This window comes from Nerophis ophidion, linkage group LG13 (genome assembly GCF_033978795.1).
Source record: "Nerophis ophidion isolate RoL-2023_Sa linkage group LG13, RoL_Noph_v1.0, whole genome shotgun sequence".
Lineage (NCBI taxonomy): Eukaryota > Metazoa > Chordata > Actinopteri > Syngnathiformes > Syngnathidae > Nerophis > Nerophis ophidion.
Window position 1 is genome coordinate 56,797,089 of NC_084623.1, and position 23,759 is coordinate 56,820,847.

Genomic DNA, 23,759 nt, shown 5'->3' on the forward strand with positions numbered 1-23,759 from the left:
GGCTGATCAGTGATCACTTCCTGGTTACCAGAAAACAAGTGCCTTTATTCAAGCAACCAACCTTGCGTCCATACGCTTTCTTCTGAATATATATCGAATTTTTCATCAAACACATTATTTTATTGGTATCGATAACGTGTCTATATTGATATCGTTGTATCGCCCAGTAGACAGTCATGTTTGCAGATGTCCAATATATGTAGTTTGCCTAAAGTGGCACACACACAGAAGCCCTGCTGTGTGGAAGGCGTCCACATTCTCATTGCCTCGTTCCACGTAGCAATGAGAGCCAGGCTTCCCTGACACCAATCAACCAGGACACACCAATGAGAGGTTTAGACAGCTAACACTTATACCAAGATGCCTGAAAGTTGTGTTTGTGTGGCTGCCTTTTAGTGAGAGCGAGAGCGAAGAAGAGGAGGAGGTGGAGGTTCCAATCCTCTCAGAGGATGAGATGAACAAGCTGGGCGCCAAACTGGTGAAGGCGGAGATAATGGGTAACACTGTGAGTTGGCCCCGTTACAATATGTAACACTGCATGTCTTATGTACATACACGTGTGTGGTTGTAGTTTTACTGGTGTACAACACTAAATGTGGGAATGTCCAAGCATTCACTCATATAAGAATATACTCCAAAATATCATGTATGTATTATTATTATTATATGACTGTGGGAATATCCAAACATTCACACATATAAGAATATAAACTAAAATATCATCTATTTATTATTACTATGATATAACTGTGGGAATATCCAAACATTCACACATATAAGAATATAAACTAAAATATCATCTATTTATTATTACTATGATATAACTGTGGGAATGTCCAAGCATTCACATATATAAGAATATACACCAAAATATCATCTATTTATTGTTATTATTATTATTATTATTATTATTATTATATAACTGTGGGAATGTCCAAATGTTCACACACATAAGTTGCTACACTAAAAAAGTCATTTATTTATTAATATTATTATATAACTATGGGAATGTCCAAACATTCACACATATAGGAATATAACCAAAATTTGTACTATTTATTATTATTATTATATAACCGTGGAAATGGCCAAACATTCACACATAAAAGAATATACACCAAAATATCATCTATTTATTATTACTATGATATAACTGTGGGAATGTCAAAACATTCACACTATAAGAATATCCACCAAAATATCACCTATTTATTATTATTATCATATAACTGTGAGAATGTCAAAACATTCACACTATAAGAATATCCACCAAAATATAATCTATTTATTATTATTATTATTATATAACTGTGGGAATGTCCAATATTCACACATATAAGAATATACACCAAAATTTAAACTATTTAATATTATTATTATATAACCATGCGAATGTCCAAAAATTCACATATATAAGACTATACACCAAAATATAATCTATTTATTATAATAATTATTATTATTATTATTATGTAACTGTGGGAATGTCCAAACATTCACACATATAGGAATATAATCAACATTTTTCTATTTATTGTTATTATATAACCCTGGAAATGGCTAAACATTCACACATAAAAGAATATCCACCAAAATATAATCTATTTATTATTACTATGATATAACTGGGAATGTCAAAACATTCACACTATAAGAATATCCACCAAAATATCACCTATTTATTATTATTATTATATAACAGTGAGAATGTCAAAACATTCACACTATAAGAATATCCACCAAAATATCATCTATTTAGTGGGAGAGTGGCCGTGCGCAACCCGAGGGTCCCTGGTTCAAATCCCACCTAGTACCAACCTCGTCACGTCCGTTGTGTCCTGAGCAAGACACTTCACCCTTGCTCCTGATGGGTGCTGGTTGGCGCCTTGCATGGCAGCTCCCTCCATCAGTGTGTGTGAATGTGTGTGTGAATGGGTAAATGTGGAAGTAATGTCAAAGCGCTTTGAGTACCTTGAAGGTAGAAAAGCGCTATACAAGTACAACCCATTTATTTATTTAACTGTGAGAATGTCAAAACATTCACACTATAAGAATATCCACCAAAATATAATCTATTTATTATTATTATTATTATATAACTGTGGGAATGTCCAATATTCACACATATAAGAATATACACCAAAATATAATCTATTTAATATTATTATAATTATTATTATTATATAACCATGCGAATGTCCAAAAATTGACATATATAAGAATATACACCAAAATATAATCTATTTATTATTATTATTATTATAATATAACTGTGGGAATGTCCAAACATTCACACACATAAGTTGCTAAATTAAAAAAGTCATCTATTTATTAATATTATAATATAACTGTGGGAATGTTCAAACAATCACACATATAGGAATATAACCAAAAATGTAACTATTTATTATTATTATTATATAACTGTGGAAATGGCCAAACATTCACACATATTTGAATATACACCAAAATATCATATATTTATTATTATTATGATTATTATATAACTTTGGGAATGTCCAAACATTCACACATATAAGAATATACACCAAAATATAATCTATTTATTATTATTATTATTATTATTATATAACTGTAGGAATGTCCAGACATTCACACATATAAGAATATACACCAAAATATCATCTATTCATTATTATTATTATTATATAACCATGGGAAAGTCCAAACATTCACATATATAAGAATATACACCAAAATATCATATATTTATTATTATATAATCGTGGAAATGTCCAAACATTCACATATATTGGAATATACACCAAAATATCATCTATTTATTATTATTATTATATAACTGTGGGAATGTCCAAACATTCACACATATAATAATATACACCAAAATATCATCTATTTATTATTGTATAACTGTGGGAATGTACAAACATTCACACATATAATAATATACACCAAAATATCATCTATTTATTATTGTATAACTGTGGGAATGTCCAAACATTCACATATATAAGAATATACACCAAAATATCATATATTTATTATTATATAATCGTGGAAATGTCCAAACATTCACACATATTAGAATATACACCAAAATATCATTTATTTATTATTGTTATTATATAACTGTGGGAATGTCCAAACATTCACACATAATAATATACACCAAAATATCATCTATTTATTATTGTATAACTGTGGGAATGTACAAACATTCACACATAATAATATACACCAAAATATCATCTATTTATTATTGTATAACTGTGGGAATGTACAAACATTCACACATAATAATATACACCAAAATATCATCTATTTATTATTGTATAACTGTGGGAATGTACAAACATTCACACACATAAGAAAATAGACCAACATATTATCTATTTATTAATATCCATCCATCCATCCATCCATTTTCCACCGCTTATTCTCTTTGAGGTCGCGGGGGGCGCTGGTGCCTATCTCAGCTACAATCGGGCAGAAGGCGGTGTACATCCTGGACAAGTCGCCGCCCCATCGCAGGCCTTTCAACCATTCTTCACATATATCAAACGCACAACACATTGCCCCTTCCCCAAAATTCCCAATTTTCCAGGTATTTCTGGTAATTTTCTCCCCATTGACAATACATGAGCAACATCCAAACTTCTCCACATCCCACATTTCTCAACCAATTAGAACCATTCCACCATAAACACACTCATCTCACCTTGGACAAGCAAACTACCATATCTAAATAAAAAAAAATCCAGGAATTCCTGGTTTTCCAAAGCCCTACTATCACCTCTTCCTGGAAAGTCTTCACAGTCCACATTTTCCAACCATTTTCAACCATTTCAACATTCTTCCTAATTGGGACAACAAAATTCCCGATTTTCCAGGAATTTCCCGTCATTTTCTCCCATTTGACAATACGCGGGCATTATACAATCCACTGCATAACCCACATTTCTCAACCGATTAGAAGCGTTCAAACATCCACACGCTCCACTCACCCTGGACACTCAAGCATTTCAGTTCCACCCACGCCTTTCGCCGGCTTGCGCACATGAAACATTCACACGCAATTCCTACCGGAATTGGAAATTCTCATCCATTATGTGTTTCTAACTCATTTTAGTCTGAGATGGTCACAAAATGTTGGAAACAACTAAAAATAGGACGGATACAGGAGAACACCTGCTCTGTGTCAGCCTTTACTCAAAGGGAGCGCACTTCTTTCATTGCGTTTACATTCTTTCCCACGGCTCTGTGGGGTTTTACGTGCGAGGTGATGTCATGGTTTAGTTGGTATATTTGGCCATGACACATGTGCATACAGTTGTGACAGACCCCGTGGAAGAGAGGAAAGCGGATAGTTGTGTCACAGACTAAAAGTGAGTAAAAAGTAGGAGTGTCTCGATCCATTTTTGATATCAGTTCGATATCAGCCTGCTTTGTTCAAAGCTGGACAGCAAGTTAACATCTAATTGTCCTCCAAGAAGGAAACAAGGTTACATTTTAGTCCAAATATAAACATAGTAGGCTAAAGACCAGGGGTTCTTAACCTTCAACTTTTCCACTGCAGAGGGACCCGAGGCCCACTCAAATATTAACACTGAATTAGTCATCTTACTCTTGATTTGAATGGTATTTATTAATGGTATCTAACCTACTTACAATTTAACTGAGTAAACTTTGAAAGGATGTGTTCATCACAAATATTATTATCAAGGCTTAGATCAGGCTGATTACAAAAATAAATACTAATCAAGTATACTTCAACAGAGGAGACTCATAAAAACTAATGAAAATAAAAGGACATACAATCACAAAATCCAACTATAAATACATTCTAACTAAATTAATAATATATAATATATAATAATAATAGATTTTACTTGTAAAACAAACTGTTCATTGAGAAAACAATTTCAAAGTGCTACAATGTATTAAAAAAAATATATATTAATAATAATAATATTAAGATAATGAAAAAAAAAAAACTAGAACAGCCTAATAGCTAGAACTAGTATGCATATATCTATAAAAAGGCTTTTTTTTCTTTCATTTTTTTAAAGAAGGGTTTTTAAGCCTTTTTTAAAAGCATCCACAGTCTGTGGTGCCCTCAAATTCTTTTCAACTCATATTCAATTGAATAGACTGCAAAGACAAGATATTTAATGTTCAAACTGAGAAACTTAATTTGTTTTTAAAAATAATCATTAACTTTGAATTTAATATCAGCAACACTTTGCAAAAAAGTTTGCTCAGGGGCTTTTTTTTTAGCACTGTGTAAAGCGAAGCCGGCAGCGTTTCTGGGTGTTGTTGATAAATGGTTTTCACTTTGCAGAGTAGAGTTTTAACTTGCAGGTACAGATGTAGCGACCGCCTGTAGTTACTGACTGTGGTTTGCTGAAGTGTTTCCGAGCCCACGTGGTGATATCCTTTACACACTGACGTCGCCTTTTGATGCAGTCCCGCCTGAGAGGTCGGAGTTCCGTAATATTTTTTTCTTACGTGCAGTGATTTCTTCAGATTCTCTGAACATTTTGATGATATTATGGACCATAGATGGTGAAATCCCTAAATTCCTTGAGAAATGTTTTTCTTAAACTGTTGGACAATTTGCTCAGGCATTTGTTGACAAAGTGGTGACCCTCGCCCCATCCTTGTTTGTGAATGACTGAGCATTTCATGGAAGCTGTTTTTATACCCAATCATGGCACCCACCTGTTCCCAATTAGCCTGTTCACCTGTGGGATGTTCCAAATAAGTGTTTGATGAGCGTTCCTCAACTTTCTCAGTCTTTTTTTGCCATTGGGCCAGCTTTTTTAAAGCATGTTGCAGGCGTCAAATTCTAAACGAGTTAATATTTGCAAAAACATTTCCAGTTTCAATGATAAAGGGGAACATTATCACAATTTCAAAAGGGTTAAAAACAATAAAAATCAGTTCCCAGTGGCATGTTGTATTTTTTGAAGTTTTTTTCAAAATTTTACCGGTCTCCGAATATAACTAAAAAAAGCTTTAAAGTGCTTGATTTTCGCTATTTGCGATGCCACTATCCATTTCCCTGTGATGTCATACAGTGCTGCCAATGTAAACAAACAATGGCGAACAGCACAGCAAGATATAGCGACATTAGCTCGGATTCAGACTCGGATTTGAGTGGATTAAGCGATTCAACAGATTACGCATGTATTGAAACAGATGGTTGGAGCATGAAAGTATTGAAGAAGAAACTGAAGCTATTGAGCGAATAGCGATTGACGCTATTCATAGCCATAGCATGGCCAAATAGCTGCGTTAGCATCGCCGGTAAAATGTGCGGACCAAACGATCAGGACTTTCGCATCTTGTGACACTGGAGCAACTTAAATCCGTCGATTGGTAAGTGGTTTTTTTCGCATTAAATGTGGTTGGAAGGAAACGTAATATAGTTGCAAATGCATCTGCAGGTTATCCATACATCTCTGTGCCATGTCTGCTTTAGCACCGCCGGTAAATAGCATGTTAGCATCGATTAGCGTAGCATGTTAGCATCGATTAGCTGGCAGTCAACATCAACAAAACTCACCTTTGTGATTTCTGTGACTTTATCGTTACAAATGCATCTGCAGGTTATCCATACATCTCTGTGCCATGTCTGCTTTAGCACCGCCGGTAAATAGCATGTTAGGGTCGATTAGCGTAGCATGTTAGCATCGATTAGCTGGCAGTCAACATCAACAAAACTCACCTTTGTGATTTCTGTGACTTTATCGTTACAAATGCATCTGCAGGTTATCCATACATCTCTGTGCCATGTCTGCTTTAGCACCGCCGGTAAATAGCATGTTAGGGTCGATTAGCGTAGCATGTTAGCATCGATTAACTGGCAGTCACGCCGCGACCAAATATGTCTGATTAGCACATAAGTCAACATCAACAAAACTCACATTTGTGATTTCGTTGACTTTATGGTTGCAAATGCATCTGCAGGTTATCCATACTAACTGTGCCATGTCTGTCATCGCCGGTAAAATGTGGAGACACTTTGGTACATTCAATGGGGGTCTGGCGGCAGACACTTTGGCATCTTGGGGCCAGTGGTGCAACTTGAATCCCTCCCTGTTAGTGTTGTTACACCCTCCGACAACACACCCACGAGGCATGATGTCTCCAAGGTTCCAAAAAATAGTCGAAAAAACTGAAAATAACAGAGCTGAGACCCAATGTTTACAATGTGTTGAAAATGAACCTCGGCGACGTCACATTCTGACGTCATCCCCTCCAGACCGATATACAGAAAGGCGTTTAATTCGCCAAAATTCACCCATTTAGAGTTCGGAAATCGGTTAAAAAAATATATGGTCTTTTTTCTGCACCATCAAGGTATATATTGACGCTTACATAGGTCTGCTGATAATGTTCCCCTTTAAGTATCTTGTCTTTGCAGTCTATTCAATTGAATATAGGTTGAAAATTATGTGCAAATCATTGTATTCTGTTTTTATTTACCATTTACAGAACGTGCCAACTTCACTGGTTTTGGGGTTTGTACATCAGAGGGATGATTGACTTGAAAGCAGTCTTGATCTTTCCTTTTCACTCGCCCCAGTGTGTTGTCACACATCAGCACCCGGATCAGTGTCAGGACACAGTCTGGAGCAATAAAGAACTGTCTCCTAAAGCACACAAAAGCCAAACACGGCAATCAAACTGACATCCACCTCCTGTGTGTTTAAGTGTAGCTGTACTGTACATAAAGGTATAGATTTTCCCATCCATGTCGTGCATGTAACAGGTGTGCTCCCCCTTGAGGTCCAGTTTCAATAAGTCCTAGCCTTGATACTTCAGTTCTTCTTATTAGAATGCACCTTTCTTCTGAAGTCTTATGCTCCAGTTCTGCACTAATCCTGGTTAACACAAGTTAACTTACCGATATCAAAGACCTATTATGTTTCTCGCTAATATTTTTGTGTTTTAGGCCATGGTTGAGAAGCTGAAGTCCCAGCTGGAGGCAGCTCGTAAAGCCCAAGAGAACCACGTGGCAAGAAAGAAGCTCCAGGAATCAAATAAGTCCAACCAGGTCTGTAGATATGACATTTATTACCTTGACAAAGCAATACCATGAATGTTAAGTCACCCCCTGTATAAAAAACGTAACAACTCGGAGTGTCGGGATCAGGGTCTACCGATCATCCATGGAGCAGATCGGCCAATATCGATCATGAGCGTTAGCTGTAAATGTATTCAGGGTAAGTGCTTTTGACACTGTCAGGTTTAAACCCTGATGACATCTATTAAACAGACATAGAAGCATTGAATTAAACAGAGACAGAATTAAATTTGGCTTATGAGGAGAAACACGTAGACCTGTACCCTTGTACGGTGTCTCACAGATTGTACGCCTCCTCTTTTATTTGGACTTGCCCTGATTACATGGCAACAGTTTCTAAAGGAAGGGGGTCGTAAACAGCCGCTGCCTGTGGTCACAAAACAGTTCAAAGAAAAGGGGCCTGGAGGGGAGCCAGGCCGTGCTTCCTCTCCGCTTTGTAGTTCTAGGGTCAAGACAAAAATCTTCCTTCGGATTACCAACACCTTCATGTTGCTTCCCATCCTACACAGTGGAGCTTTACAAGCCTTTTGATTGGTAAGATCAATGACAGCTTTTGTCCTCTCGCAGGGGCGAGCTGAACTCAATGTAACACAAAGTTTTGCGATAACTTAGATACAATTATTCTGACAGACAGCATAACAATAATTAAACTCTACCCTTTATTCGTTTTTATTACATACGATTGTTTGATCAAGACAAAGTCAATAGTACACAATACCAGTAACTCAACAAATACAAAAGCTACTATCTACTACTCTTCCTAGTCCTTTGATTTTTGCCCTTTGAGTCGTCTTGTCCTGGGACTTTATTCTCTGAATTTGTGAACTGGGGCTTCCTCGACTTAAGGATTTTCATATTCCAATCTGATTGGTTATATTTTGCCCATCGTTGACAAGCAGTCATTTTTTTCTGTTAGTAGAAATAAACAGAGGGTGATATGTGGTAGTGTATACTGATGAGGGATGGCTACCAGTCACATACCAATTCCCGGTACTTGCGAATAGATACCGCTACTCAACGGTACCATTTTTTTGGTACTTTTGTGTATTAATAATTATTCTTTATTTTTGATAATAAAATCTATTTGTTTATTGCAAGCATTTAAAAATGAGCTGATGATGATAATTGCCGTCCAGTAGTTTTCATATCATATTTTTGACAATAAGTTGCCATTACAGTTACAAGTCCCGCATGTTAGATGGCAGTAGTGTACAGTTTATGGTGTGATGGCTAGTCCGTTCAGTCTTTGCTAAATCTAGTCTCATGTTGTGCCCTAAAAAGTGTTGATAACATAAGTATTGTACCAGCTGTTTGATTGTAACGTGCATTGTAGTTGTGGTTTTCATTAACAAATTTAGAGGTGCCGAACTTGCCTTGTAAAATAGCTCATGCTAATCAGTAGCATGTCAATAGAAAATCCAATGTATTTTAGCATCACACTAGCACATTTTTGGAAAAGTAGAGCCCTACTTTACTTACGTTGGAGCATATTTTTAAGTCAATTTCTTTCATCTTTATTTATTTGAATCAGGACAGTACATAGTAATCAATGTTTAAGCAAAAACAGCTTTGGCGTGAATATGGTAGCACAAAAGCTAAATTGCATTAATTGTCCTAAGGCAGGTAGGAAAACAAAAATAAATATACTTTATGGACACAATAGACAAACAATAACACTGCAGGCACAAATAATCAGCGTTTTGAAAGAGAGTCCAAGTCCAATTTCTTTGTTGGCATTGAAAATTGCAACATTACCCAGTTAGTTTGGCTTGGTCCGCTCTCAGTGCTGCTGGAGTGACCGCCAAGTCCCAAAGTGCAATGGCAGAATCCGCAAGGAGGCGTGACGTCACGTACAACCCAAATACAGAAACATGGCACCGTTTTACATGAATCCTTGCCCGATAAGAAGAGTACCGGATACGGTACCTCTGCCTAATATTGACTGGTCACTAGGTGTCAGTATTGTCACATGGATGTGAAAATAGTCTTATTTGCGACATAATCCATCTCAAGAAAATACTAAACCACAGTTTGCGAGGACCTTGGTCGACACTGGTGCTGCACCAAGAGGACATCAAACTTGACTAAATAGAGGACATAGGAGTCCTAACAAACCAGCGGAAGGATCATTACCTTTTTTCAAGAGGAGGGCTACACCTCTACGGCAAGGCAGTGCGTCCTGGTGCCTGCGCCGTGTCCGATTTCTGGCGAGTTTCACGGGGGCCGACGGTGGGATTAAGCCCGCCAGAGGGACAGGATGGCAGTAATGTATAGATCAGGAGTGTCCAATTTTTTTACTTGGGGGGCCACATTGGCCTAAAAAATTAGGTCGAGGGCCAAAAGCCGACTGCAAGTAAAGTAACTATGTACATGTATGTATGTATATATATATATGTATGTATGTATGTTTATACATAGTATATATGTATGTATGTATATATGTATGTATATAAATAGTATAAACATATGTATGTATGTATATATAGTATATAAGTATGTATGTTTATATGATATATATTATATTTGTATGTATGTATATATATGTGTATATATACATATGTATGTATGTATATGTGTATATATACATATACATACATATGTATGTATATATATACATATACATACGTATATGTATGTATGTTTATATGATATATATTATATTTGTATGTATGTATGTATGTATATATATATGTGTATATATACATATGTATGTATGTATATGTGTATATATACATATACATACATATGTATGTATGTACGTATGTATATATATACATATATATATATATATATATATATGTATAAAATGTGTGTGTGTGTGTACATATATTAATATAACGGATATATGATTAATATAATAAGAGGATGTAAAAGTTCGACTCCTACTTTGTTTACTTCCGTGACAACCTCCTTAAAGTTTTGTAGTCAATCAGAAATATCATGCAGCTAAAAAGCGCCAAATATATGTGTGGAGAGTGTTTTGCATGTTCCCCGTTATGCTTTGTAATTAATCAAACGGTTGTTATTTACATTTTTTATGGTGCTGGACATTGATTTAATATCCACAGAGTTCAGGTTGGTGGCATATGTGACCATGTCTCTTAACATTTTGTGTCGGTTGGATTTTATTTTTTGCATCATGACTCGGGAAGGTTGTTTGCATTGGGTCATACAGGTTAATACTGCGCCTTGTTTTGTTCAGAGCATTTTTAAAGGTCATTGACCTGAATTAACAGTCTTTAAAAATGAATGGAATCTCTTTGCGGGCAAGATTCCTTATTTAAGTCATAATGTTTTGTTGGCCAAATTGAATACGACCCTGGTGTGGATAATAGTGTGTTGGCTAGTCAGTTCAGTTTTTGCTGAATCTAGTCTTTTGTCGCGCCCTCAATAGTTCTTACACTGTAATTATTGTGCTTGTTACGCACCAGCTGTTTGATTGTAACGTGCATCTTAGATATAGTTTGGCTTCGAAAGGCCTTAATCAGCATTGGCCGATCACATACGTTGCCAGATATTGGCCGATACTGATCGGTGGCCAATCAATTGTGACTCGCAGGAGTAAAAAAACAAAAACAAAGACTGTCAGAGTGTTGTCAAGTCGCACCACAAATTCCCTTTTCCAAAAGGAGCCCAAGTCTGTTATGTTCCGACTTGTGTCCATATTCCTATCTAGGGGAATTTCTGCATGTGAGGGTCATTCAGATGTTATGAGGTCGACCTGACCTGCTCGGATGTTCCTGCACGTGCACCAGCAGTCGGGAGCAGTGGTATGCCATGTACGGCGGATGAAGAATCATGGCTGGATGGAGTCCATTGTACGGCTTTTTCAGAAAAGATTAATAGCTGATAAGTGCACTAAAACTTCACTCTACTATTAGGGAGAGACTCTCCAAGTGATGGAGTGCTCTTAACCAGCGCTTGAAGAGGTCCTTCCAGTCGCTCTTGTTTAGGGAGCGTTCTTGCTCGTCTTCATCACTCACTGCTTTATATTTACTTCTTGTCTAGATGTTTGCGGCCTCGCACTGGCCCCTTTTTTCCACTTCGGCTTTTTTCATCCCTCTGCAAGCGTTTGCGTTGGCTCATCAGACACGCGTCTCCTTTGCCGAGTCAATTCTCGTAAAACAACTTGACTGTCATATGAATTTAAACAGTACGCTTACAGTGGGTCCAATGCAGTGTTTCGGCCCTGAGCGCCCCCTAGGGGCTCGCCGAAAAATTTGTTTCTCAGCTGTGGTCGGTACTCGGTTGTAATACACTTTTCCACCACTTATGGCAGTAACGACAATATGAAACAAACAGAAGACATTTGGAGAGAAAGTTTCTTAAGCGCAAAAAATTATGACTAAAGTGGTAAAGCTCTGTTTCATTTGCACTTGAATTTTATCGACAGTTTATTTAAGAAACATTTTCACTCCCTTGTTTTGTCACCACGGCGACCCATTAGTTTCACCTGTCTCACGTGTTGGACTCACGCACCTGTTTGTAATCACAGAGACTATTTAAGCCCGTCACTTTCTGTTGGTCGTTCCGGCCTCATCACTCCGTTCATGCTCACTTCCCACTCTGCTTCATGCAACTTCATAGTTCATGCTGCCCTGCTCACATCACCGCTAGTAAATTTTGTTTATTCATGCCACAGTTAGTGTCTTTTGTTTAATGTCCACAGCTTATGTCAAAGTGCAAGTTTTGTTCCCTGCGTTAAGTTTTGTGGTGAAGTGAATTATATTTATATAGCGCTTTTTCTCTAGTGACTCAAAGCGCTTTACATAGTGAAACCCAATATCTAAGTTACATTCAAACCAGTGTGGGTGGCACTGGGAGCAGGTGGGTAAAGTGTCTTGCCCAAGGACACAACAGCAGTGACTAGGATGGTGGATGCGGGAATCGAACCTGCAACCCTCAAGTTGCTGGCACGGCCGCTCTACCAACCGAGCTAAACCTCCGCTGCGAGCGCCTTTTCACCTTCACTCCATGTCCAGTCCAGTTCATTCGCATTCCAGCAAAACTATCCACGCAGAAATCTGCACCATAGTCCACAATTTTACAAGTTTCCTGAGTGTTGTTAAAAGGAAAGGCCATGTAACACAGTGGTAAAAATGCCCCTGTGACAACTTTTTTGCAATGAGTTACTGCCATTAAATTCTATTATTTGCACAAAAAAAAATTATGTTTCTCAGTTTGAACATTAAAAATCTTGTCTTTGCAGTCTATTCAATTGAATTTAAGTTGAAAAGGATTAGAAAATCGTTGTATTCTCTTTTTATTTACCATTTACACAACGTAACAACTTCACTGGTTTTGGGTTTTTGTACTTTTATGTTCTGCTTAAATCAGGGGTGTCCAAGCTTTTATCCACTGAAGGCTGCACATGGAAAAATTAAAGCGTGCGGGGGCCATTTTGATATTTAAAATTTTCAAACCATAAAAAAATGTATGGATTTTTAAAATTTGTTTTACCTTTAAGGGTCCCAGGGACCATAAAGCGTCTCAGTCATTAAAATGTTAAAAATAAGTCAAATTATTATTTTTTTTATTTATTTATTTAAAGCTTACAATAAATCTCTATATTAACTTCAAGTTGATATAAAGTAATACAAAAAAAAGTTGTTCGCTTTTCTGTCAAAAACTACTTCTTTTTTTTTAACTTTTTTTATAGTAAAAATGAAATATGCAGTATTTAGTAAAAAAGCCCTAAAAGATCAATAATGCAGGACACCATTGATTTTTACTTGCGGTGACGAGAGCAGGGCAGCATGAACTATGAAATTGCATGAAGCAGAGTGGGAAGTGAGCATGAACGGAGTGATGAGGCCAGAACGACCAACAGAAAGTGACGGGCTTAAATAGTCTCTGTGATTAAAAACAGGTGCGTGAGTCCGACACGTGAGACAGGTGAAACTAATGGGGTCGCCATAGTGACAAAACAAGGGAGGGAAAAAAACAGGAACTAATGGAGTCTTGTAATAACAGAACATAAATAAAGAAAACATGATCACAAGACATGACAAAACGTTTGGGAACTGAGGAGACACATTTTTGAAGTTTTTTTAGGTGGAATTCTTTCCCATTCTTGCTTGATGCACAACTTAAGTTGTTCAACAGTCCGGGGTCTCCGTTGTGCTATTTTAGGCTTCATATCGCGCCACACATTTTTAATGGGAGACAGGTCTGGACTACAGGCAGGCCAGTGTAGTACCTGCACTCTTTTACTATGAAGCCACACTGTTCTAACCATGGCTTGCCTTGTCTTGCTGAAATAAGCAGGGGCGTCCATAATAACGCTGCTAGGATGGCAACATACAGTCGTAGTCAAAAGTTCAAGTTAAAGTACCAATGATTGTCACAAACACACAAGGTGTGGCGAAATTATTCTCTGCATTTGACCCATCACCCCCTGGGAGGTGAGGGGAGCAGTGGTCAGCAGCGGTGGCCGCGCCCGGGAATCATTTTTGGTGATTTAACCCCAAATTCCAACCCTTGATGCTGAGTGCCAAGCAGGTTAAGAACCCCTGCTCTGATGGACATAGGGATAGGTACTTAATTTGGTACTATTTAGGTACCAACTACATTTTGTCAAAACTGTGCTATATTTCATTACCTTTCAATCAATCAATCAATGTTTATTTATATAGCCCCAAATCACAAATGTCTCAAAGGACTGCACAAATCATTACGACTACGACATCCTCGGAAGAACCCACAAAAGGGCAAGGAAAACTCACACCCAGTGGACAGGGAGAATTCACATCCAGTGGGATGCCAGTGACAATGCTGACTATGAGAAACCTTGGAGAGGACCTCAGATGTGGGCAACCCCCTCCTCTAGGGGACCGAAAGCAATGGATGTCGAGCGGGTCTAACATGATACTGTGAAAGTTCAATCCATAGTGGCTCCAACACAGCCGCGAGAGTTCAGTTCAAAGCGGATCCAAGACAGCAGCGAGAGTCCCGTCCACAGGAAACCATCCCAAGCGGAGGCGGATCAGCAGCGTAGAGATGTCCCCAACCGATACACAGGCGAGCGGTCCATCCTGGGTCCCGACGAGCGGTCCATCCTGGGTCTCGACTCTGGACAGCCAGTACTTCATCCATGGTCATCAGACCGGACCCCACAAGGGAGGGGGGGACATAGGGGAAAAAGAAAAGAAGCGGCAGATCAACTGGTCTAAAAAGGAGGTCTATTTAAAGGCTAGAGTATACAGATGAGTTTTAAGGTGAGACTTAAATGCTTCTACTGAGGTAGCATCTCGAACTGTTACCGGGAGGGTATGTGACGTGACATTCGGTTGTAGACTCGGCACCGGCTCAAGCACTCGGCGAGCAAACAGGCATGTTGGTATCAGAGTCGCAATATCGCAATCTTCCACGCCAACGAAGCAAGCGTGCCTGATAGAAAGCACTCATAAGTAAGGAACCACTTTTCAAAATGCGCTGGCTCGATGGTTATGCCTTAAGCATCAGCGGATTTCCATGGCGATTTCAACACCTTCCCATTTAGTAACGAAAAGTACAACTAAAAATGCACTTTACAATCAAATTGCTGGTGTGTTATAAGTTTAGTACATCAGTGTAAACACTTTGTAGGACTCAACAAAATACAAGACTGGCATCTGACCATCGTTTAAAATGTGGAAGGTATACCAACTCCCAAAATACATGATTCAACCCATTATTTCCAGAAAAGGTTAAAGGGGAACATTATCACAATTTCAAAAGGGTTAAAAACAATAAAAATCAGTTCCCAGTGGCTTGTTGTATTTTTTGAAGTTTTTTTCAAAATTTTACCGGTCTCCGAATATAACTAAAAAAAGCTTTAAAGTGCTTGATTTTCACTATTTGCGATGCCACTATCCATTTCCCTGTGACGTCACACAGTGCTGCCAATGTAAACAAACAATGGCGAATACCACAGCAAGATATAGCGACATTAGCTCGGATTCAGACTCGGATTTCAACGACTTAAGCGATTCAACAGATTACGCATGTATTGAAACGGATGGTTGGAGTATGAAAGTATTGAAGAAGAAACTGAAGCTATTGAGCGAATAACTATTGACGCTATTCATAGCCATAGCATGGCCGAATAGCTGCGTTAGCATCGCCGGTAAAATGTGCGGACCAAACGATCAGGACTTTCGCATCTTGTGACACTGGAGCAACTTAAATCCGTCGATTGGTAAGTGTTTGTTTCGCATTAAATGTGGGTGGGAGGAAACGTAATATAGTTGCAAATGCATCTGCAGGTTATCCATACATCTCTGTGCCATGTCTGCTTTAGCACCGCCGGTAAATAGCATGTTAGCGTCGATTAGCGTAGCATGTTAGCATCGATTAGCTGGCAGTCAACATCAACAAAACTCACCTTTGTGATTTCTGTGACTTCATCGTTACAAATGCATCTGCAGGTTATCCATACATCTCTGTGCCATGTCTGCTTTAGCACCGCCGGTAAATAGCATGTTAGCGTCGATTAGCGTAGCATGTTAGCATCGATTAGCTGGCAGTCACGCCGCGACCAAATATGTCTGATTAACACATAAGTCAACATCAACAAAACTCACCTTTGTGATTTCGTTTACTTTATGGTTGCAAATGCATCTGCAGGTTATCCATACATCTCTGTGCCATGTCTGTCATCGCCGGTAAAATGTGGAGACAATTTGGTACATTCAATGGGGGTCTGGCGGCAGACACTTTGGCATCTTCGGGCCAGTGGTGCAACTTGAATCCCTCCCAGTTAGTGTTGTTACACCCTCCGACAACACACCGACGAGGCATGATGTCTCCAAGGTTCCAAAAAATAGTCGAAAAAACGGAAAATAACAGAGCTGAGACCCAATGTTTACAATGTGTTGAAAATGAAAATGGCGGCTGTGTTACCTCGACGACGTCATCGCCTCCAGAGCGATAAACAGAAAGGCGTTTAATTCGCCAAAATTCACCCATTTAGAGTTCGGAAATCGGTTAAAAAAATATATGGTCTTTTTTCTGCACCATCAAGGTATATATTGACGCTTACATAGGTCTGCTGATAATGTTCCCCTTTGATAAATACAGTGTATTATAAAGTTATCTTATTTCTTTCTGTATGTTTTTATCGAACTATCTGAGCTTTTTGAGGTTTCTTGTCAGTCAGAGGAATTGATTTAAAATGTCCCGTCTGTGCTTTATGGTTCTCAGCCGGCTGGCAGATCTGTGGAGGACCAGGAGGTGGTGCTGTTCCGAACAGACCAGTCGGGTCAGGCCTGGCCGGTCCAGCCCATGTCAGGACCTCGGGAGCCCCACGGAGGACGACGGAAAAAGAAGTCGGTAAGTAATGGCTTGGAAAGAAAAACCGGGGTTTAGGTGTGGGCGGAGGGCAGGGGGCGGGGTTTGGTGGTAGCAGGGGGTGCATATTGTAGTGTCCCCTGGGTATTTGTTTTGTTGTGTTTATGTTGTGTTACCGTGCGAATGTTTTCCCAAAATGTGTTTGTCATTCTTGTTTGGTGTGGGTTCACAGTGTGGCGCATATTTGTGACAGTGTTGAAGTTGTTTATACGGCCACCCTCAGTGTGACCTGTATGGCTGTTGACTAAGTATGCTTTGCATTCACTTGTGCGCGTGTGTAAAAGCTGCATATATTATGAGACTGGGCTGGCACGCTGTTTGTATGGAGGTATAGCGGACGTGACCACAGGTTGTAGAGGACGCTAAAGGAAGTGCCTTTTAGGCACGCCCCCAATATTTTTGTACGGGTGGAAATCGGGAGAATGGTTGCCCCAGGAGATTTTCGGGAGGGGTACTCAAATTCGTGAGTCTCCCGCGAAAATCGTGAGGGTTGGCAAGTATGCTTTACATGTATTGTAAATGTATTATGTATTTATGTTATTCACATGTGAATAATGCTGTCTAATAGACTGTATTTATGTTATTCACATGTGAATAATGCTGTATAATAGACTGTATTTATATTATTCACATGTGAATAATGCTGTCTAATAGACTGTATTTATGTTATTCACATGTGAATAATGATGTATAATAGACTGTATTTATGATATTTACATGTGAATAATGCTGTATAATAGACTATTTATGATATTTACATGTGAATAATGATGTATAATAGACTATATTATTTACATGTGAATAATGCTGTATAATAGACTGTATTTATGTTATTCAGATGTGAATAATGCTGTATAATAGACTGTATTTATGATATTTACATGTAGATAATGATGTATAATAGATTATTTATATTATTCACATGTGAATAATGCTGTATAATAGACTTTATATTATTCACATGTGAATAATGCTGTATAATAGACTGTATTTATATTATTCACATGTGAATAATGCTGTATAATAGACTGTATTTATGTTATTCACATGTGAATAATGATGTATAATAGACTGTATTTATGATATTTACATGTAGATAATGATGTATAATAGATTATTTATATTATTTACATGTGAATAATGCTGTATAATAGACTGTATTTATGTTATTCAGATGTGAATAATGCTGTCTAATAGACTATTTATATTATTCACATGTGAATAATGCTGTATAATAGACTTTATATTATTCACATGTGAATAATGCTGTATAATAGACTGTATTTATATTATTCACATGTGAATAATGCTGTATAATAGACTGTATTTATGTTATTCACATGTGAATAATGATGTATAATAGACTGTATTTATGATTTTTACATGTAGATAATGATGTATAATAGATTATTTATATTATTTACATGTGAATAATGCTGTATAATAGACCGTATTTATGTTATTCAGATGTGAATAATGCTGTATAATAGACTATTTATATTATTCACATGTGAATAATGCTGTATAATAGACTGTATTTATATTATTCACATGTAAAAAAATACCTAAGTGTTTATTGTTTGTTGTCAACGAACTGTGATGCTGAATTTCCCCCGGGAATCAATAAAGTTAGCTTTTGAGCATTCACACAATAAGACAAATATTGTACTTTCATATATAAGACTTCATTTAATGCTTACAAGGCAAAACTACACTCTGATTCTGCAATGGACTTAAAGCGACTGTTCGCCACAGTTACATGGACGCCTGGAGGGCGCTAAAGTCCACACTTTTTGTCCTCCGTCCAGATTGAGACTCATGTCGATGGCGAGCGTGTGCGCTACTTCCAGGACGACGACAGCGTGGGTCTGCAGGAGATGGTCAGGAGGGAGAAGATGAGCTCGGCACAGGATCAGAACGCCCTCTACTCTCGAATGGCTGCCAAGGTAAGACGGGCCTTCTATCGCTTCCCACGCCGCGGCACAAGTGGAGACTAAAAAGGCATTTTGTAGACACTTGATGTGCAGACATCCTGGAAATAGAACCTGGATGACTGGAATAAGCAATCGCGGGGAAATTGTGTGTAAATGCTGTATGTGTGCAAGTCAAACTGGAGTTCTGTTAGCATGCTAGCATTAGCATGGGCCAAGTAACAACAACAAAATTGGCAAAAAAAAGGGAGCATGCTAACAGGTCACATATGTCACGTACTCTGAGGTGTATGGCTGAAAAAATATCTAAAAAAAAAATTAGCATGCTAAGGTTAGCATGTTAACCTTAACATGCTAACAGTTCACATCTTTTAAGTTCCAAGTTGTATGACTCTGAGGTGAAAAGTTAGCATATGTCAAATACCAAGTTATATAACTCTAGGGTAGATAGATAGATAGATAGATAGATAGTACATTATTGATTCCTTCAGCAGAGTTCCCTCAGGAAAATTAAAAATATGGTTGAAAAATTAGCAAAGAAAATTTGTATGCTAACGTTAGCCTGTTAGCATATGTCAAATACCAAGTTATATAATTCTGGGGTATATAGATAGATATAAAGATAGTACATTATTGATTCCTACAGGAGAGTTCCCTCAGGAAAATTAAAAATACGGTTGAAAAATTAGCAAAGAAAATTTGTATGCTAACGTTAGCCTGTTAGCATATGTCAAATACCAAGTTATATAAATCTGGGGTATATAGATAGATAGACAGATAGTACATTATTGATTCCTACAGGAGAGTTCCCTTCAGGAAAATTAAAAATACAGTTGTAAAATTAGCAAAGAAAATTTGTATGCTAATGTTAGCCTGTTAGCATATGTCAAATATCAAGTTATATAATTCTGGGGTATATAGATAGATAGATAGATAGATAGATAGATAGATAGTACATTATTGATTCCTACAGGAGAGTTCCCTCAGGAAAATTAAAAATACAGTTGTAAAATTTGCATGCTAATGTTAGCCTGTTAGCATATGTCAATTACCAAGTTATATAATTTTGAGGTTGATGGATGGATAGACAGATAGTACATTATGGATTCCTTCAGGAGAGTTCCTTCAGGAAAATATAAAATACGGCTGTAAAATTGGCTAATGTTAGCCTGTAACATATGTCAAATACCAAGTTATATAATTCTGGGGTAGATGGATAGATAGATAGTACATCAGGAGAGTTCCCTCAGGAAAATAAAAAATACAGTTGTAAAATTAGCAAAGAAAATTAGCATGCTAACGTCAGCCTGTTAACATATGTCAAATACCAAGTTATACGACTGAGGTGTACGGTTGTAAAAGTAGCATGGGAAATTAGCCTGATAATGTTAGTCTGTGACAAATGTGTAATAAATATTTCACAGGCTGGAATATTTAAAACAGTGTTAAGATTTTGGGTTTACGAAAATTACCATTTAACAATCCAAGCGGCCAGCATTTTTCCAATGAAGCAATGTCTGCTAAAAGTTACTTTTTACTGTTTAGATGTATTTTTTAACATAAATACACACATAATAAAAACTACAGTTATAATAATTGGAACATGGTTTGGAGTAGAACATCATAGGTTATTAATAATTGTCATTTATTTATATATTTATACATATATATAGAGAGAGAGATGAATGTATTTTTTAATCCCCGTTATGTCCTACTAAGTACGATCTACTGTACGACTTGTTTAAATCCTTTAGTTCTGCCCTCAAAGTCCTCATGTGTCCATTGAATTATTGCATGAATTTGTAAACATTGAGAAAAACGACATAGAAAGGATTTTGCGAAAATGGATATAACGATCTAATCGCTCTAGTATCGATCATATACCGATACTACCCTTGGTATCAACACCACCCCTATATATATATATATATATATATATATATATATATATATATATATATATATATATATATATATATATATATGTAGGTGTGGGAAAAATCACAAGACTATTTCATCTCTACAGAACTGTTTCATGAGGAGTTCCCTCAATCTCCTGATGATTGAGGGAACCCCTCATGAAACAGTTCTGTAGAGATGAAGTAGTCTTGTGATTTTTTCCCACACCTACATATTGCGCTCTACCACGGTATCGAGCACTATTCTTGGATAATCCAATCAAGACATATATATATATATATATATATATATATACACACACACACACACACACACACACACACACACACACACACACACACACAAACAAACAATCTCCCACTCCATGTGAGACAGGCCCCTTCTTTGGCTATTTTAAAGACCCTTCTTAAAACCCATTTTTATTCACTGGCTTTTAAAAAACCCAGCATGAGACTTTAAACTGTTTTAATCTTTAACTTTTATTTTATTTTTTTTAACTGCTTTTTATCTAACAATTTATTCTTAGGGTAATTTTGTATTTGCTTTTTCAATGTGTATTTTACTTCTGTTTTAAATCTTATTTTTTAGTTTGTGTGCATGTATGTATGTATATATATATATATATATATATATATATATATATATATATATATATATATATATATATTTATATATATATAATATATATATGCGTATGTATGTATATATATATGTATGTATATATATATATATATATATATACATATGTATACATATATATATATATATATATATATATACATACATATATATACATACATATATATATACATACATATATATATATACACACAGTCATGGTCAAAAGTTTACATACACTTGTAAAAAGGTGAAATAACTGAAAACTGTTTTATGTTTTAGTTTCTTCAAAATAGCCACCCTGCGCTCTGATTACTTTTTCACACACTCTTGGCATTCTCTCGATGAGCTTCAAGAAGTAGTCACCTGCAATGGTTTTCACTTCACATGTGTGCTTGAAGCTCATGGAGAGAATGCCAAGAGTGTGCAAAGCAGTAATCAGATATTTTTATTTTATTTGTTTATTTTTAATACATTTTATATATTGTTGTTTGGTCTCCTTCCGTTTGTTGTTGTTTTTTTTTCTTCTTTCTGTTCTGATGCCTTTTCAAGGCCCTGAACATGCATGAAAATTCTCAATATTTTCCAGGCGTGTCAGGTATGGTGAAACATTTCATCTTTTGGGGGTCCCGATTTTTTGTTGAGGGGTCAGGGCCTGGGGAAGGCCCCGCTCGCAAGCGGCAAAAACCCGCGATTCATTTTCGAATATAACCTTTTAAATTGTATTTTTTCCAACATTTTTCAATGTTCCAAATGACAAAAACACTCGTTGACACGGTGTCCCCTCGCACTTGTAAATATACGTCCCTTCTGCAGCCACCGAGACTGAAATACCAGCACAGTTACCATGGCAGGCCTTCTATAAATACCACTTCTAATCACACTCATACATTCATCACCGGCAAAGGAGAGAACATGGGCTTTTTCCCTCCATACTGTACACCGCCATTTGTTTTACTGTGTACAGTATCTGCTTGTCACACTCATTTTGGGATTAATGAAGCAGTGAAATCATGAAGGCACTTGAAAAGGCAATATATGACAAGTTCTTGGAAAGGAATGTGGACATATCAATCATTCAAATCTGCATTTTGTCTTGTCATCCTAAAACAACACCACCATTATGCTGCTTGGCATATGATGAGGAGGACTAGTCGCCGGGCGATCGCCATGGCAACACTGCTTTAGTGGTCTATAATAGCGCTGGTCTTTCACCGAGTCCTCATAGCGCTCGGAATCGGGAGCAAACTTTGCAGCACACTTCAGTTATTCGGTGCTTCATGACAACGTGTTTGGTGTGGCAGCTGATTAACTGTTGTCACTTTGGATGCTCTTCAAGGTGGGAAGATACAGTATTTACCATTATCAATCCATTTATACATGTCAGAAATAGACGATTAAATGCTCTCGGGGGGTCTCCAGCCAATATTGATATCAGATATCTGTCTGCAAAAAAAAAAAAAAGTATCGGATTTAATGGACTTGCATGTAAAATGTGCGATACAAGCAGTCCTGCAGCGTGTCTACTTGTGTGTGTTATCATGCGCGATACAAGCGGTCCTGCAGCGTGTCTACTTGTGTGTGTTATCATGTGCGATACAAGCGGTCCTGCAGCGTGTCTACTTGTGTGTGTTATCATGTGCGATACAAGCGGTCCTGCAGCGTGTTTACTTGTGTGTTATATCATGTTCGTTACAAGCAGTCTTGCAGAGTTTGTGTGTGGTATCATGCGTGATACAAACAATCCTGCATTGTCTTTACTTGTGCGTGATATCATGTGCGATACAAGCAGTCCTACAGTGTGTTTACTTGTGTGTGATATCATGTGCGATACAAGCGGTCCTGCAGCGTGCTTACTTGTGTGTGATATGTGTGATACAGGCAGT

The 23,759-nt window shown here is 37.3% G+C and overlaps 1 protein-coding gene across 2 annotated transcripts in view; it reads left to right on the forward strand.

Moving 5' to 3' along the window:
• The window catches only part of cwf19l2 (CWF19 like cell cycle control factor 2), a 72,060-nt gene that overhangs the window by 26,328 nt on the left and 21,973 nt on the right, over positions 1-23,759 (forward strand). The window contains exons 10-13 of one of the 2 annotated variants that reach the window (XM_061919256.1): positions 397-505; positions 7,943-8,044; positions 17,258-17,386; positions 19,213-19,350. In XM_061919256.1, coding sequence (XP_061775240.1) covers positions 397-505; positions 7,943-8,044; positions 17,258-17,386; positions 19,213-19,350 — 478 coding nt within the window. The remainder of the gene's footprint in view (positions 1-396; positions 506-7,942; positions 8,045-17,257; positions 17,387-19,212; positions 19,351-23,759) is intronic. The other variant, XM_061919257.1, reaches the window with a different exon arrangement.